General features: G+C 42.7%; 1 protein-coding gene across 7 annotated transcripts in view; it reads right to left on the bottom strand.

Annotated features, from left to right (window-relative positions):
• Nucleotides 1–675: 675 nt before the first annotated feature.
• LOC115022200 (peripheral plasma membrane protein CASK-like) overlaps nucleotides 676–14,909 on the bottom strand; it is an 18,604-nt gene continuing 4,370 nt past the window's right edge. For 2 of the 7 annotated variants that reach the window (XM_029453131.1, XM_029453137.1), the window contains exons 4-15: nucleotides 14,331–14,416; nucleotides 13,327–13,395; nucleotides 11,231–11,299; nucleotides 9,966–10,001; nucleotides 8,659–8,700; nucleotides 6,953–7,149; nucleotides 6,249–6,364; nucleotides 3,354–3,434; nucleotides 3,193–3,273; nucleotides 2,683–2,885; nucleotides 2,474–2,557; nucleotides 676–1,328 (exon numbers count right to left, since the gene is read on the bottom strand). In XM_029453131.1, the coding sequence (XP_029308991.1) occupies nucleotides 1,152–1,328; nucleotides 2,474–2,557; nucleotides 2,683–2,885; nucleotides 3,193–3,273; nucleotides 3,354–3,434; nucleotides 6,249–6,364; nucleotides 6,953–7,149; nucleotides 8,659–8,700; nucleotides 9,966–10,001; nucleotides 11,231–11,299; nucleotides 13,327–13,395; nucleotides 14,331–14,416 (1,241 nt within the window). In that variant the 3' untranslated portion in view covers nucleotides 676–1,151. The remainder of the gene's footprint in view (nucleotides 1,329–2,473; nucleotides 2,558–2,682; nucleotides 2,886–3,192; nucleotides 3,274–3,353; nucleotides 3,435–6,248; nucleotides 6,365–6,952; nucleotides 7,150–8,658; nucleotides 8,701–9,965; nucleotides 10,002–11,230; nucleotides 11,300–13,326; nucleotides 13,396–14,330; nucleotides 14,417–14,909) is intronic. The other 5 variants (XM_029453132.1, XM_029453134.1, XM_029453133.1 and 2 more) reach the window with 5 other exon arrangements.

Here is a 14,909-nt window from a genome sequence, read left to right as displayed (position 1 = left end):
TGCATAGGTGTCAAGTCAGCGGATCCATCGCTGTTAGTTTTTTCTTGCCCCCTTTTTGCTTCCCTTGGCTGAGTTCAGTCTTCCAAACAGCTGGAATGTTTTTTTGTTTTATATATATATATATATATATATATAAATATATATATATATTATATATATATATATAATATATATATATATTATATATATATATATATATATATATATATATATATATATAATATATATATATATATATATATATATATATATATATATATATATATATATATATATATTATATATATATATATAAATATATATATATTTATATATATATATATATATATATATATATATAATATATATATATATATATATATATATTTGTCTTTTCTTTCTTGGAGGTTTACAGAAGGACACTGGGAACACTGACTGACTGACAGCATGGAAGCTTGCAAATGTCCACATGCATGATAACCTCATTCAAATCTCTAAAACATTAATGGATTTATTTAGAAGAGACAGTACCTGGTAGGTAGGTAGAAAGGTGCACGTGTGTGTGATAATGGTACTGTACCGAGGCCGGGCTAACAATAGGACCATGAGAGGATGTAACCCAGAGTTACAGCTTAGAAAAGAACTAGAAAGAATAAATAATGCGGGTCGGTGATCTACAGATGAGAAGACATTGCAGTGTGTTTGTGTGCTTTTACTTCAGTCTGCTGATAGACAGAATACCCACTGGCAGTCTTTGTACAGATGGTTTAGTACTACAACACCCAACAGGACTACAATGTGATGGGAGGACGGGACACAGTACTGTCTCTTTAAAACAAACATCTACAGAAATGTTGCCTCCTAGCTATTACAGACATGACAATATTCACTTTTGTTTAAACTCTGTTTTTATACAACACTATGACTAGGTCGTCTGCCAGGGCAAGAGTCCGATAATTAACCGCCGCAGGTAGTTTGTGCAGCGCTCAGGAGGTTGAATGCTGTGGTGGCTTTCACAGTACGCTGAAGGTTTTGTTTCTCAATCAAGTGCAGTGTAGAGAGAAGTTTCCCCTCAGTTTTTGCTAATAGTTTTTTTTTTATGTATTCCTATTTTTGTAGAGGGAATGATGGGAGTTTGGCTGAGGTGTCGCTGCTGGGAGGGGAGCAGGTGGTCAGTAGACCCAGGACACGGGCACCCACTGGCTGGTGGTGCACACCAGATCGATGGCCTCCTCCAGGTGCCTGATGGTCTCATCGATCTCGTTGTTGATGATGGTTTGGTCGAAGTAGTGAGCGTAGGTCTTCTGCAGGATCTCCGACTCCTTCTGCAGCCGCTGGAGAGACTCGTCCTGGAGGAGAAGGAGGAGGAGAAGAGGGGGTGAGCCACCGAGGAAGAGAGAGAGTGATGGAGGACTGCCCTACATTCTGTGGGATTGAACTCAAGAGGAGACAATTGTGAGAAAAACCAGATGAAATCTTGATCTTCAATCCAGCACTTTGGGAAACACTTAAGAAAGCTCGACTGTGTGATTATCTGGCTCCGCTGTTAAAGCAGATAAAGGTTCTGTTTGTTCACATTCAGTGTTACTTCCTGTGTCCTTAAGTATTTTAAATTCAGCATTGTTTACATGTTTACTTGCTAGCAAACAATTAATTAATTAGTCAATCAACGGTAAATGAAGTAATTTATTGATGATTAATATGAAACTTCTGACTTTTTAAATATGAAATGTGAATAAAAACAAATCTAAAAAATAAAAATAATTACACACACGCACGCACACACAGTCAGGCTTTACTTACTGGCAGCGATCGACACCACCTGGGTATCTGAGAGGAGCGCCAAAGAAACAAACGCATGCAGCATGCAGCAATGAAGGAGTGCAGAGTGAGAGACAAACACGAGCAGAAGAAGCTGCTTCACACTCTGCAGATTCAAACATGTGAATAACTGAAGCAACATCTGTCAGCGAGGCATAAACAACTAAATCACAGGTGACGTATGGAATAACTTCAACATGTAAAATGAGGTGAAGGTTAATGATACACAGAAAAGTTACTTTGATAATCATTAAGTTAATATATTAAGAGTTTCTAAAACACCAAACTGCTGATGTTTGTCAGTACACTGAATATTTTGTGTTTTTGTTTCGTGGGTCGAACAAAACCTTTAAAAATGCACGCCACCGATGCACGCCACCGATGCACGCCACTTACACATGTATGTTATTTGACTTTTCAGGTTTTATTTATTTACAAGTAATTACATTATTTGAACATTTAGTTTAGTTTAAAGGAGGAGGCTGTGTTAGAGGTCTGGCTTCTCTACTGTTAGTTGTTCCCTTTAAAAAGCTTAATCATTTTACAGCTGAGACGTCAAGAGGAAGAAGATGAGAATAATACTTGTTAGTAGATACATCTGTTTAGTTTTGGTCCCAGCCTTTTACATGTCTCATCTTTTTGTGTGTGTGTGTGTGTGTGTGTTAATTCATACCTCATTGATGCCTGGCGTGATCGTTGGTGCAGCAATAAAGACGACGTAAGGAGCAAACTCTGCTGTCCGCAGGACCTTCAGAGCCTGATGGAGAACAGGTGTTAGACGTCAGAATGTCCTCATATACGCATGCATGCAAAGTCGCAGTCACACACACACACACACACACACACACACACACACACACACACACACACACACACACACACCTGAGGTTCAACGTCCAGTATAGCTATGTGTCCCAGTTGGTGGATCTTGCGGATGGTCTCCAGCCGCGTCCCGTACATGGCGTCCTCGTGGCTGCCGTACTCCAGGTACTCGTTGTTGCTGATGTCCTGCATCATCTGGTCGTGGGAGACAAAGAAGTAGTTCTTCCCGTTCTCCTCATCCTTCTTTGGAGGTCTGGTTGTGTCTGCGGGGGGACACAGAGCATTTGTTTCTTTCCCTTTAATAAATAATAAGTCTATTATAAAGTGTGTAACAAAACACACAGTCAGAGCCTGAAGGACAAAAACGTCCCCATTAAAATCTACTTTGGATCCAGAACATGCATCAGAACCTCCTGCTTTCTATTGGAGTCACATCCAGAGTCCCGACTTCCAAACACTTTTTACTATTTTCCACCACATTGAGTCATTTGGGACATTTCTGTACATCAGAGCAACTTTTTAAAAGTGAGCCTTGCGGGTCACATGGAGGACGTCGATCATGTGACTTACGTGGGATGGGGTAGGCGAATCTGTCGGGGTGTTTGGTGATGAGTGTGTTCTTGATGTGTCTCCTGCCCACGCCATGGGCCCCTGACAAAGACACACACAGTCAGTCAGACATGAAGGCAGACTCGTCTGTACTGAGCGCCGCTACACGTGGCAGAACTTACCTAACAAAACTAGTGTTTTCCTCTTGAAAGCAGGAAGCTTCACGACCTCTTCATACGTGACCAGGTCTAGTTGGTCGAACACTGGAGGCGAGAGAGACGCAGAGTAAGAGATGTGGAGCGGGAACAAGACGTGCTAAAGAAAACGTGACGATGCCTCCTTTAAAATAACTTCTGACTCGGAGATTACATTCATCAGACCAGCTGGTAATCCATGTTTTGCTACTTCCTCGTGTTTAGATTTGATTCTACGTTCACCGTGGAGGCGAGAACAAACTACGTTTCCTTCAGAGTAACTGCAGTAACTGAAGAGGTGTTCCTTTCCACTGTCTTTGCACAGATCATTTATCTTGCATCCCAACTTTAAAAGGTTACGTTTCTATAAAAGCAGTCATTTAAGTGAGTGCTGGGTGCAGGGCGTCTGTGGTGCACGTTACTGTACAAAGTGTTCTCAGCCTCCGTAACATAAACCTTCATCTCAGGGCGCTGACCAGCGAAATACAATACCCACAAGCCACTGGGCTCTCTCCAGAGTTACAATCTACAGGCTGGTTAATACCAAAGTGGAGTTAGGATGAACATCACAGCACACGACATCTGAAACACAGACTAAGCTACATGTTTTCAGTTTTGTCTCAGCATCCTGTTGTTTTATGACAACAGAAACAAAACAGAAACGTTGGCAGTGACAGCTGGTTTAACCTACAGGGGGGGGGGGGTTAATAATAAAACAAACAGAAAGAAGAAGAGGAGGAGCTGGTGGCTGTCACTGGTTGTTACTTACATGCAGAGAGGCCGTTCAGTAGGAGAAAGCGAGAGAGATGAACAGGAGGAGTCATAACACGGTTCAGTTACAACAGCAGAATTACAAAATGTTACAAACAGCAAGATACACCAGCTGCACATCGCCATGGAGATACACAATGTGCTGCTGACGGGAATAACATGCAGCAGCAGCAGCAGCACAGAGTCTGAGTCAGGGGAATACATATACATATACACATATATACATATACATATACATACACACAGTATATATCAACATTTTGCAGGGAACACCAGGAGTTTAAAAACTGTGTATTATATTTTTTTATAATTTCATGTTTTTATTTAGGCACACAAGAAGAACACTAAAATAATAAATTAAATAATAATTAAATAATAATAATAACTAATAAAAATAATAATAAAATAATAACTATATAATAAAAAAATAATTATAAATAATAATTATACAATTTAAAATAATATATATATGTAAAAATAATAATTATATAATTAAAAAATATATATAAATAATAAAAAATAATAATATGTATAAATAATAATTATATAATTAAAAATAATATATATATATAAAAATAATAATTAAAAAAATTATATATACAAATAATAATAAATAAATATAATATTATTAATTAATTAAAAATACAATACTAATAACTCATCGATGAGGTTTGGAGAAGATCACACAAATAAAAACATTTTAAAAATCCCGGGTTTCTGCAGCTATATTTTCTCCAGAGAGGGAAACAGAATGCTGACCCATAATGCAGCAGTTTGGACCCATAATGCAGCAGTTTGGACCCATAATGCAGCAGTTTGGACCCATAATGCAGCAGTTTGGACCCATAATGCAGCAGTTTGGACCCATAATGCAGCAGTTTGGACCCATAATGCAGTAGTTTGGACCCATAATGCAGCAGTTTAGACCCATAATGCAGCAGTTTGGACCCATAATGCAGTTTGGGGCCAACATCATGCAGTTCTTTTGCATGCAGTACAAACGAGTTATTTCTGCCTGTTCTGCAGAAATGGTGTATTTGAATATCTCTGCATGCTGGAGTCTCTAAGCAGTCTGGTACTTGTAGACGTTCAGTGCGAGTGGAACGCTGAGCCTCTTGTGTGTTTAAGACACCAAGAGCTCGAGGAACACCGTAGAACAATCAGTCTGTAGTGTGTGACTGTAAAGTGTGACGAGTCTGGGACTCACAGCAGCTCCTTGTAAACAGTGAGCTCAAGTTTAAACAGTGTTCTCACTGCAGTGACGAACATCACACACGAATACAGTGGAGCTCATTAATGTCGGATGTTTTGATCAATTCTCAAGAAATGTATCAACACAACAACTTCTGAGACATAATATGATATAACGGGGATTATATACTTAGATCAAGTCCCCGTGGTGACGGTAAGAGGCCAATGAATGACTCTGGATCTCATGACTCCATAACTATCATGTTGCATGCTGTTCAATACTAAAGCTTTAACCTTTAAGTGTCAGCCAAGGTGTCGAAACATGCTTATCTCACACACACACACACACACACACACAGTTGCAGATAAAGAGCTACACTAATATTATGATTGTGCTGAAAGTAAAAGATGCGTTTATCCTTTGAGAACATAACTTCCACAGGTCGCAGCGGGGGGGAATGCACCTGTATTAACTCATTATTACATTCTTTATCTGTATAGGGTGGTGGCGTCAGACGTTCAAAGCTTTATTGGAAAACTTCTAAAACTACCAGCCAACAAAAACCTTCCCCCCCACCTCCCCCTGCCTCAGCACTACAGTCTCACGCTGCCCCCCCCCCCCATGTTGTATAAAACTATCCTTGAAAATGCAGAGATTTGCTGGAGCCTGGTGTCTGTTTCAGTGAGCTGCCCACATTTCCCTAAATCGTCGGTGTGCTCATATAAGATTTCTGCTACACTGGCAGCTTCCTGCTTCCTGCTTCCTGCTTCCTGCGACGGGAGAAGAAGCTCCGAGATCCTGTTACATACAAGCTCCACCTACACACACACACACGCTCACGTGCACTGAAATGTCTGCAGCATGTGGTGTTGTGTGCACATGCATGTGACTATGAACGTGTGTGTGAGTGCACGGCGTACCTGCGTTGTGCTTTGCCAGATACTTGTCTTTGTACTGCTTCTTCTTCTTGCCAAACCAGGTGCAGCTGGCCTGCTGCTCCTGCTTGGTCTTCTCCATAGCTATACACGCCACTCGCCTACCGTAAACACACACACACACACACACACACACACACACACACACACACACACACACACACACACACACACACACAGAGTCAGATGTGGAGGAATAGTTTCTCTTAAATTAGACACAGATTACAATTTTCTTTCCAAACTGATTCAGATTTAGATTATAGATTGACAGAATATTATTCTATACTGTGTGTGTGTGTGTGTGTGTGTGTGTGTGTGTGTGTGTGTGTGTATTCAGGATCCCTACAGATTAAGGCCAATTAGAGTTTAAGACATTTAGAGACTTTTTATTGCCTTTCAAATTAAATTCAAATTTTATGCAAAATAAATCCGGATCTCCAGATAAAAATGGACGTTAGCAATTATTGTGATATATAAATATTTACAAGGTCTTAGCATCTTTACAACTTTACAACATTTTAATACCAATTAAGATCTTATTTTGACACACAGGAACCCTGCTGTCACAGAGTCAACTATTTATTATCCACTTAAAACTTTGTATTTATTTCTAACTGTCTTTATGAGTGTGTGTATGTGTGTGTGTGTGTGTGTGTGTGTGTGTGTGTGTGTGTGTGTTTCCCTCTCACCACTCCTGCAGCTCGGGCGACGGGATGAGTCCTGCCGTGGCGTTTTTTGTGTTCTCCAGTTTTCCTTGCCACCAGTTGTGGTCGTCCTTGGAGATGATCTGGATGATGTCGCCCACCTGGAAGCGGATGCCGGCCTCCTTGCAGGGGATGAGTTCGTCTTTGGACGGGTCATATTCAAACTGAGCCCTGACGTAGATCTGTGGGGGGGGGGGGGGGGGGGGGAGTGCAGATGTTAGATGAGCGAGCTCACCGAGGGAGGGGTCGGGTGAAGGAGGCACTCACATTTTATATATACAGCCTAATATCACAAATTACTTCACAATGTTTACAGCATACGACACCCTCCACCCTCAGTCCTCCACCCTCAGTCCTCCATCCTCAGTCCTCCACCCTCCATCCTCAGTCCTCCACCCTCTACCCTCCACCCTCCATCCTCAGTCCTCCACCCTCAGTCCTCCATCCTCAGTCCTCCACCCTCCATCCTCAGTCCTCCATCCTCAGTCCTCCACCCTCAGTCCTCCATCCTCAGTCCTCCACCCTCTACCCTCCGCCCTCCATCCTCAGTCCTCCACCCTCCATCCTCAGTCCTCCATCCTCAGTCCTCCACCCTCAGTCCTCCACCCTCTACCCTCCATCCTCAGTCCTCCACCCTCAGTCCTCCACCCTCAGTCCTCCATCCTCAGTCCTCCACCCTCTACCCTCCATCCTCAGTCCTCCACCCTCAGTCCTCCATCCTCAGTCCTCTACCCTCCACCCTCCATCCTCAGTCCTCCACCCTCAGTCCTCCACCCTCCGTCCTCCACCGTCCGTCCTCCACCCTCTGTCCGCGCACCGCACCAGGAAAAACTCCCCCCCAAATTTAAATTAACGTGGGAAAAAAGTAAGAGACCTCCGAGAGAGAGACGGAGGAGGGGGGATCCCTCCCCCAGGACGCACAGACAAAACAAGTACAACATCAATATGACAACAAACTAAAGTGTGTGAAGTGATGCCAGTGTGGGGGGGGGGGGGGGGGGGGGGGGACGACAGGAAGTATTACAGCCGTTTTAAACATTATTATTTCAGCTGAATATTCCAAAATCAAAGTCGTAAATTTAGGAGACAAAACGAAACAAGTGAAAGAAGCCTCGTGACATTAATAATAAATAATAATAATTAATCTTAATTCTGAGAGAAACTTCGGCAGAAGTTCTGAAATTAAAGTCACAAATTTACAAGAAAGCGCTTCACTTCACTTCACTTCGCTTCGCTTCACTTCGCTTCGCTTCACTTGAGGTGGATCAACGTCACAGACACGAAGTTTCACTTCTGACTTTTTACTCTCAGAATATTTAAGTTTTGTTCCGACTCTGTGATTAATGAATAGTTCTCCGCACACAGTGACTCTGACAGCGCGGCTGTAGATAAGAGGGGCTGCATATCGTGGTAGAACTGAAGTAATGAGCGGTGGACTCTGGGGGGGGGTTTGTCCAGTGATACAAAGACAGTGCTGGGAGATTAATGAGCCTCTCAGCACTCTGGTGATTACGGCACAGGCATTGTTTATGTGTCCATTAGTTGAAAGCAACACTTAATATCCGGCTTTATATCGTCACACAGCCGCTTGTTGCCGACAGTAAAAGTGTGTAAAAGTGTCGGGACAAAAGGTGTAGAAGTGTTTTTGCGGGGGGGGGGGGTTTGGAGGGGGATGGGAGAGGCTATCTTACCTTAACAGACATTTTGTCCTTGATTGGAGGTCTGGATACAATCTAGGATTTGAAAGCATCACATACATCATGCAGTAAAAAGACTAAGCAAAGTCTGAACAGCAGTATGGTGGCCGAGGTCGGTGGAGGGGAGGAAAGGTCGGGGCGGGGTTGATGGTGGTGAGGCATGAAGTAGTCTTACCCTAAAATATTTACTTGTAAACTATAAGTCAGTAAAGGTGGGGAGACTCTGCTGCCCTCTGCTGGCAGGATGTGCTGTTTGAATGACATGTGACACTGAAGCTGCACGTGTCACACACACATAAAGACGGTGGGATGACACAGGTTGTTAAGCTGACACAATTGTTTAGTTGGCTTGAAGCTGCACATGAAGTCATATCTGACGGAGAGGGGGGGGGGCTGCAGGGTTCGACATTGCCTGTGCCGTAGTAACCACACATACAGAGGAAGTGAAGGAAGTGAAGACACTGCCAGGCTGACAGCAGTGGTCACTCTGATATATCTAATACCCGGGTATAGAGCTGTGTTCAGAACCTTTTATTCATATTCAACATATTATTCTATTTGACAATCAAATATATAATTCTATTGTAATTTATGAAGCAAAAAGGCCAAACATCCTCTGGAAGCAGCTTCTAAATGTGAGTACATCTGCTTCTCTTCTTTGTTTTTAAATCATTGTAAATGAAATATCTTTGGACTGATGGTCAGACAAAACAAGCGCTTCCACAGAACTAACTGTTTAGATGAATTAAAGTCCTTGCAGAGCGGATGTGAGTGGACGTCCCGTCACTTCTGATCACATGGTTTGGTGTTTCGGACCAGATCTCTTTTTACTGGTTTGCACTTGTTCCCATGAGTCTGCTTCAGATATGGTGCAAAATGTTAAGTGTATAATTAAGTTATAATAATAGTGAAGTGCAGAAGTGACCACCGCAGCGTGACTGGTGAGCACAGACGAGGAGAGAAGGAGCAGGAGGGTGCATTGTGTGGATATTCAGACTGATTGATATCTTCCTGTTTTCCTCTTGCACTCCAAGGGAAGCATTACGTTCTCCAAATCAATGAACTCTCAGTCTGTGTGCTCGTCTCTGTCTGCTCACAGCTCAACAGCTGCAGCCTGCTTTGGTGTGAATGATAGAATGTATACTTTAATACGTTGGCATTAGAGTGACACAACTCTCTGGTAAATGAATCCAAATTATACTGATGAGTTTTGTGAGGCAGAAAAGAGACACGCACACTTATGACCGTCTACAGGGAGGGATGCAAGCGTTGTATAAGCAGCTAGTGAGCGAGCTATTCACCTGGCGACCCTTCGGCTGGATGGTGGAGGGCAGGTCCTGCAGAAGGAAACCGTTCACGACAGAAAGACATGGTTAAAGATACGAGATGCAACTGTTACGCTGAAGAATTCAGATGTTCTTTTGAGAAACTTAAATCATTCATGTACATTCATCTGCAATGATACGGAAGCCTTGAGGCCAGTGAGAGCTTGTCTCTAAGTCTGATCCAAACAGTCGTCTCTCCTGCGACTCCAAAAGGTTTTATCAGGATCATCTTTTTGAGTTCCTTAAATGTTTTTTATCTGGTGAAGAACGCTAACGCTAGATTAGCACCGATTAAAAGACATGAGAGTAACGTTACATAAGAGAAGATGGAGAAATTAAAACTCACCTGGAAGAAAACATTAATCAGGAATTATTGAGAACATCAGCCTCTTGTGGCCGAAATGAGAATTACAACAACAAATCTTTAGTCTGATGAAAAGCAGGACATCTATTTTCACAGAAACATCCGAGGAACACCTCTTTGTTCCTTCGAGGATCTCAGAAAGATGATCCTGGAAAAAGCTTTTACGTCAGGAGAGAAAACGCATCAACACATTTCTCTCGCTTGCCTTTAGAGCTTCCGTACGTTTAGTCAAGAGGGAGGAAAGTGGAGAAGAGTTCAGAGTATTTCTCATCTGACTGTGGAGCAACCAAGCAAGCACAGAGCAAGCAAAGCAGCTGCAGCAGCAGCAGCACAGTGTCCTGGTGGAGAAACAGGAACTGCAGAACCTGATGTCGTGCACTGATGGAGCGAGTCCTCGGCACCACTGTGACCATCGGAGGCCGAGTGTGTTGTGTCGGCAATGAGGCAACACGGCACGCAGCAGGCTTCACGAGGCACACCAATTTGTTAACTGAGATATCGGACACAAGGGCCTTTAGCTCAAACTGATGAGTCAGGAGATCTACGACCCGCCTGCTGCGACTCTAACAGCCACAAATCAGAAGGAAACAGACACGAGCCGAGAGACGCGGACACGTCCACTGGACAAATGTTCGGCAGCGCGTCAGGGGATTGTAAGTCAACGAATATATATTTACAGATCCGGGGGCGGGGAATAATAATCTGAGGTTAACTTTCCGAGGTTCAAATCACGAGACAAAAACTTAAATAATAATCTCAGAGAATAAACAAGTTTGTTTTCTCCCAGAACCTCGGCGGCGTACAAATGAGACGCATCGAGGAAGGGGAGGGGAGTGTTTGTGGGTCTGTCTGTGGGGGTTTGGGGGGGGGTCCTTACCAAGATAGAACTGTTAATGCTGGAGTGGCCATTGGCAGGGGACTGCCTGGAGGTGGTGGGGGACTCTTTCTGAAATAAGACACACAGGTCAGCAGCGCCACACACACACACATATATACACACAAGCATTCATGAACTTGTGTGGCCACACACACACACACACACACACACACACACTTCTGGGCAGCGTCTGGAGGCGAGGAGAGTAAATCTGTAGACGCACCACAGCGGTGATGTAATGAAATGCGTCAACCAGAAATCATCATCAGCTGCTCTCCAGCCTGCATGTCCGTACATCACCACAGGGGGGCGGTGTACTAACAGAGACACTCTGACATGAGGTCATCCCTAACACACACACACACACACACTTTCCCTGTTGCAGCAAAGACTAAACGTGTGTGTGTGCTGGAGAACCAAAAGTGCTGAAATTAGAATGAAATAAATGTTTTTATGGAACGATTTAACAGATAAATCTCATAATAAACGACGATAACTATTTTTATTTGAACAATAAATGGAGAAGATGAGATGCGACTGAAATTTAGTTTTATGCGTGAAATTAGAAATGCACAAAAATGAATTACCGTGGTCGCATGCACGAGCAGCGACCTGCAGCCGTGTGGTCGCTGGTCACACCGACGTCAGGCGATGACAGAATCATCAACATGTTGTTGCTTCGAGGTTTATTGATGCAGTTTTATTTGAGACGTTTTATTTTGCCCTCGATGCTACTAAACCAAAATAAAGTTGTGAGTTGAAGAAACACAAACTGGAATCTAAATTATAGGCAGAAAATACACGACGAGCAAAAAGAGCTTATTAATAATTAAAAAGGGGAAAGACAAACGATCTTTTGATCGTAAAAGAAATTGAAGTTTGTAATTCATGAAGTTATATTCGGACGTCTCGTGTGTCTTGTGATTGCCGTGGTTTCTGTCACCATCATCTGTGCACTGGTCTTTGTATTTCATTTTTAAATCATTTATCTAATCACACACAAGGTTTCTACATTCTGCCAGGTGCCAGATTACTTTAGTACGTTCCCCTCTGTCCCAAAAGATCTGCTGCTTCAGCCCTTTGAGCTCCAGCGTCCACGTCAGCAGAGCTTTTCATGTACTGCTCTTTAGTCTGTGTACGCCGAGCGGCTGTTTCTGCTCCTCCTGCATCTCCAGTTGTGTCGTCCATGTTCATCCCTGTGTTAGTGTGCATCTTTGTTTGTGTGTGTGTGTGTGTGTGTGTGTTAACAGCTGTTTAAACTGGGGGGTGGACAAAATAACAGAAATACCTGACACATAGCCCTGGAGTAATTACGTTCACAATGTTTGTTTTATTGTCAAGAATGCAATATGTGTAGGTGTGAAGCAGGATTTCTGTGTAAAAGCGTTTGTGGAGAGAAATGAGGGCGAGAGCTTAACAACGAGCCCGTTTACACGTCTGTCAAAATGTAAACAAATAAAAGATTTGTTGTTATTGTGTTAATATAAATGTAATTTATGTTGCGGGTACTTAATACAAGTATGTGCCTCCCTTTGTGAGCAGCAAGCGGCAGTGAAAATGTTTCTGAAAGTCTGAACGCCAACAAACACGTATTGAATTATTCCTTAGATAAAAACATGCAAATTATTATTACGGACTTTAAACACTTGAGTTATTGGAAATATTTGGATCGCAGGAGTCTGAAACCTACGCAGCACCACTGGAATGTAATAACACAAATACTATATTAATAATATTAGTGTAGAATAATCTTTATCTGGTCGCATGTTTTATTTTTAAAGAGAGAAAACTAAAACGCTCTGTTTATTTTGCTGCATTAAATAAATCTGCAAATCTTTAGGGTGTTTCCGTTATTTTGTCCACCCCCGTAGTGTGTGAGTGTGTATGCAGAGAGGTGGTGAGAGGGGGAGGGGGGGTTCCGGTATCTTGGTTTTGAAATTGGTGTGCTGAATATCTGACCCAGCCCCAGCAAAACACAGCATTACACACACACACGCAACATATTCAGGTTACACACACACGCTCAGTAACCAGACGAGCCGTTAGTAACCACATCAGGAACTCACATCAGCAGAAAAAAGAGGAAGTTACGTTACCTCACACGGGGAGCCCATGGTCCGGTAACTTGGCACTATTTTGAAGGTGATGCTGCCTCGCATCTCCCTCTGAGGACACACACACACACACACACACACACACACACACACACACACACACACACACATTGTGAGTTTTAATGGACTAACACACTTAGTCATCAGCATATGAGGCAACCTCCAGGTGTGAAAAGAGTCTTAAACCTGCATTCTCTGTAACCTCCAGCTGGGGGCGACTCCTCTGGTTGTATAGAAGTCTATGAGAAAATGTTTCTACTCCTCTGTAACATCCAGCAGGAGGAGACTCCTCTGTAACCTCCAGCAGGCGGCGACTCCTCTGGTTCTATAGAAGTCTATGAGAAAATGTTTCTACTTCTCTGTAACCTCCAGCAGGGGGAGACTCCTCTGGTTGTATAGAAGTCTATGAGAAAATGTTTCTTCTTCTCTCTTGATTTATTACCTCAGTAACATTTTCCTGATGAGTTTATGTCTCAGTCTGTAGTTTCAAGTCTTCTTCAACATGATGTTCATTTAGTAACTGATGGAAACATTTAAAATAGATATAAAGCAGCGTCTCTTTAGGGCGGGGCTACCTGTGATTGACAGGTCGCTACCTCTGTTTTGTCGTGTTTTCTTCTTACGACTTTCACAGAAATTTGTTACATTTCCGTCACCTAAAAGTGTCTTGTTCAGCGTACAGTAGTACTAACAGACACTTGAAGGAGTCGGTTGTTCATTACATTTTGTTTTAAGCATGTTTTATAAAATTAGCATCTTAATAAATATCACAGGAAACTTGAATTACTGATAAACCGTGCTAGCGTTAGCTGGTAACCTAGCGAGCCTCGCTCCTCCGGCTCCAACGTCTCATTTCTAAAAACCCAAGATGGCGATGGCCAAAATGTCAAACTTAAGGCTTCACAACGGTCGACCACAAACCAATGTCGTCACGGTGACATCTCACACACACACACACACACACACACACACACACACACACTCACCAGCATCCTCTGCAGCTGCTCAACAGTCTGGTTGGCCACACTGATGCTGTTGATCTCCCTGATCTCGTCTCCTACATGCAACGTTCCTGAAAGGAGACGAGAGAAAGTGGAATGACGTGATTCTCCTCATTCTGCGGCCTCGCTGTTTATCTTCATCACAACTGCAGCAGAGAAAAGCTTCATCTGTAATCGAGCTTTCCAATCAGCGCGTGATGAATCCCCCGGGTGTTAATTAACTGTACGCTACAGTAGAGCAAGTGTTACCTTCACATGGTCACTTTCATTATTCAACTACGACATAAGAAAGTTCTCGTCGCTGCTTCCTCTACTTTTACCTCAATAACATGATATGTATAGTTTATAAATAGAGCACTGAGTCTCACAGTATACGTGTAGTTAGTGTCGCACTTTAAAACAGTTGCTCTCATGTCCTCAGAGGACAGAAATGTCTGTAAAAAACGGTAATAGAGTTTTATATCCTTTTAATCCTGATCTAAACGACCACATCTTCATTAATACTTTCAGATCTTTAACCCTTTAAATGCCAGTTTGTTTTCATGTTTTCATGAGAAAAAACCC

The sequence above is a fragment of the Cottoperca gobio genome, chromosome 17 (assembly GCF_900634415.1).
Source record: "Cottoperca gobio chromosome 17, fCotGob3.1, whole genome shotgun sequence".
Classification (NCBI taxonomy): Eukaryota; Metazoa; Chordata; class Actinopteri; order Perciformes; family Bovichtidae; genus Cottoperca; species Cottoperca gobio.
The sequence above is the reverse complement of the archived record's forward strand: the minus strand, read 5'-3'. Positions and strand labels throughout refer to the sequence as shown.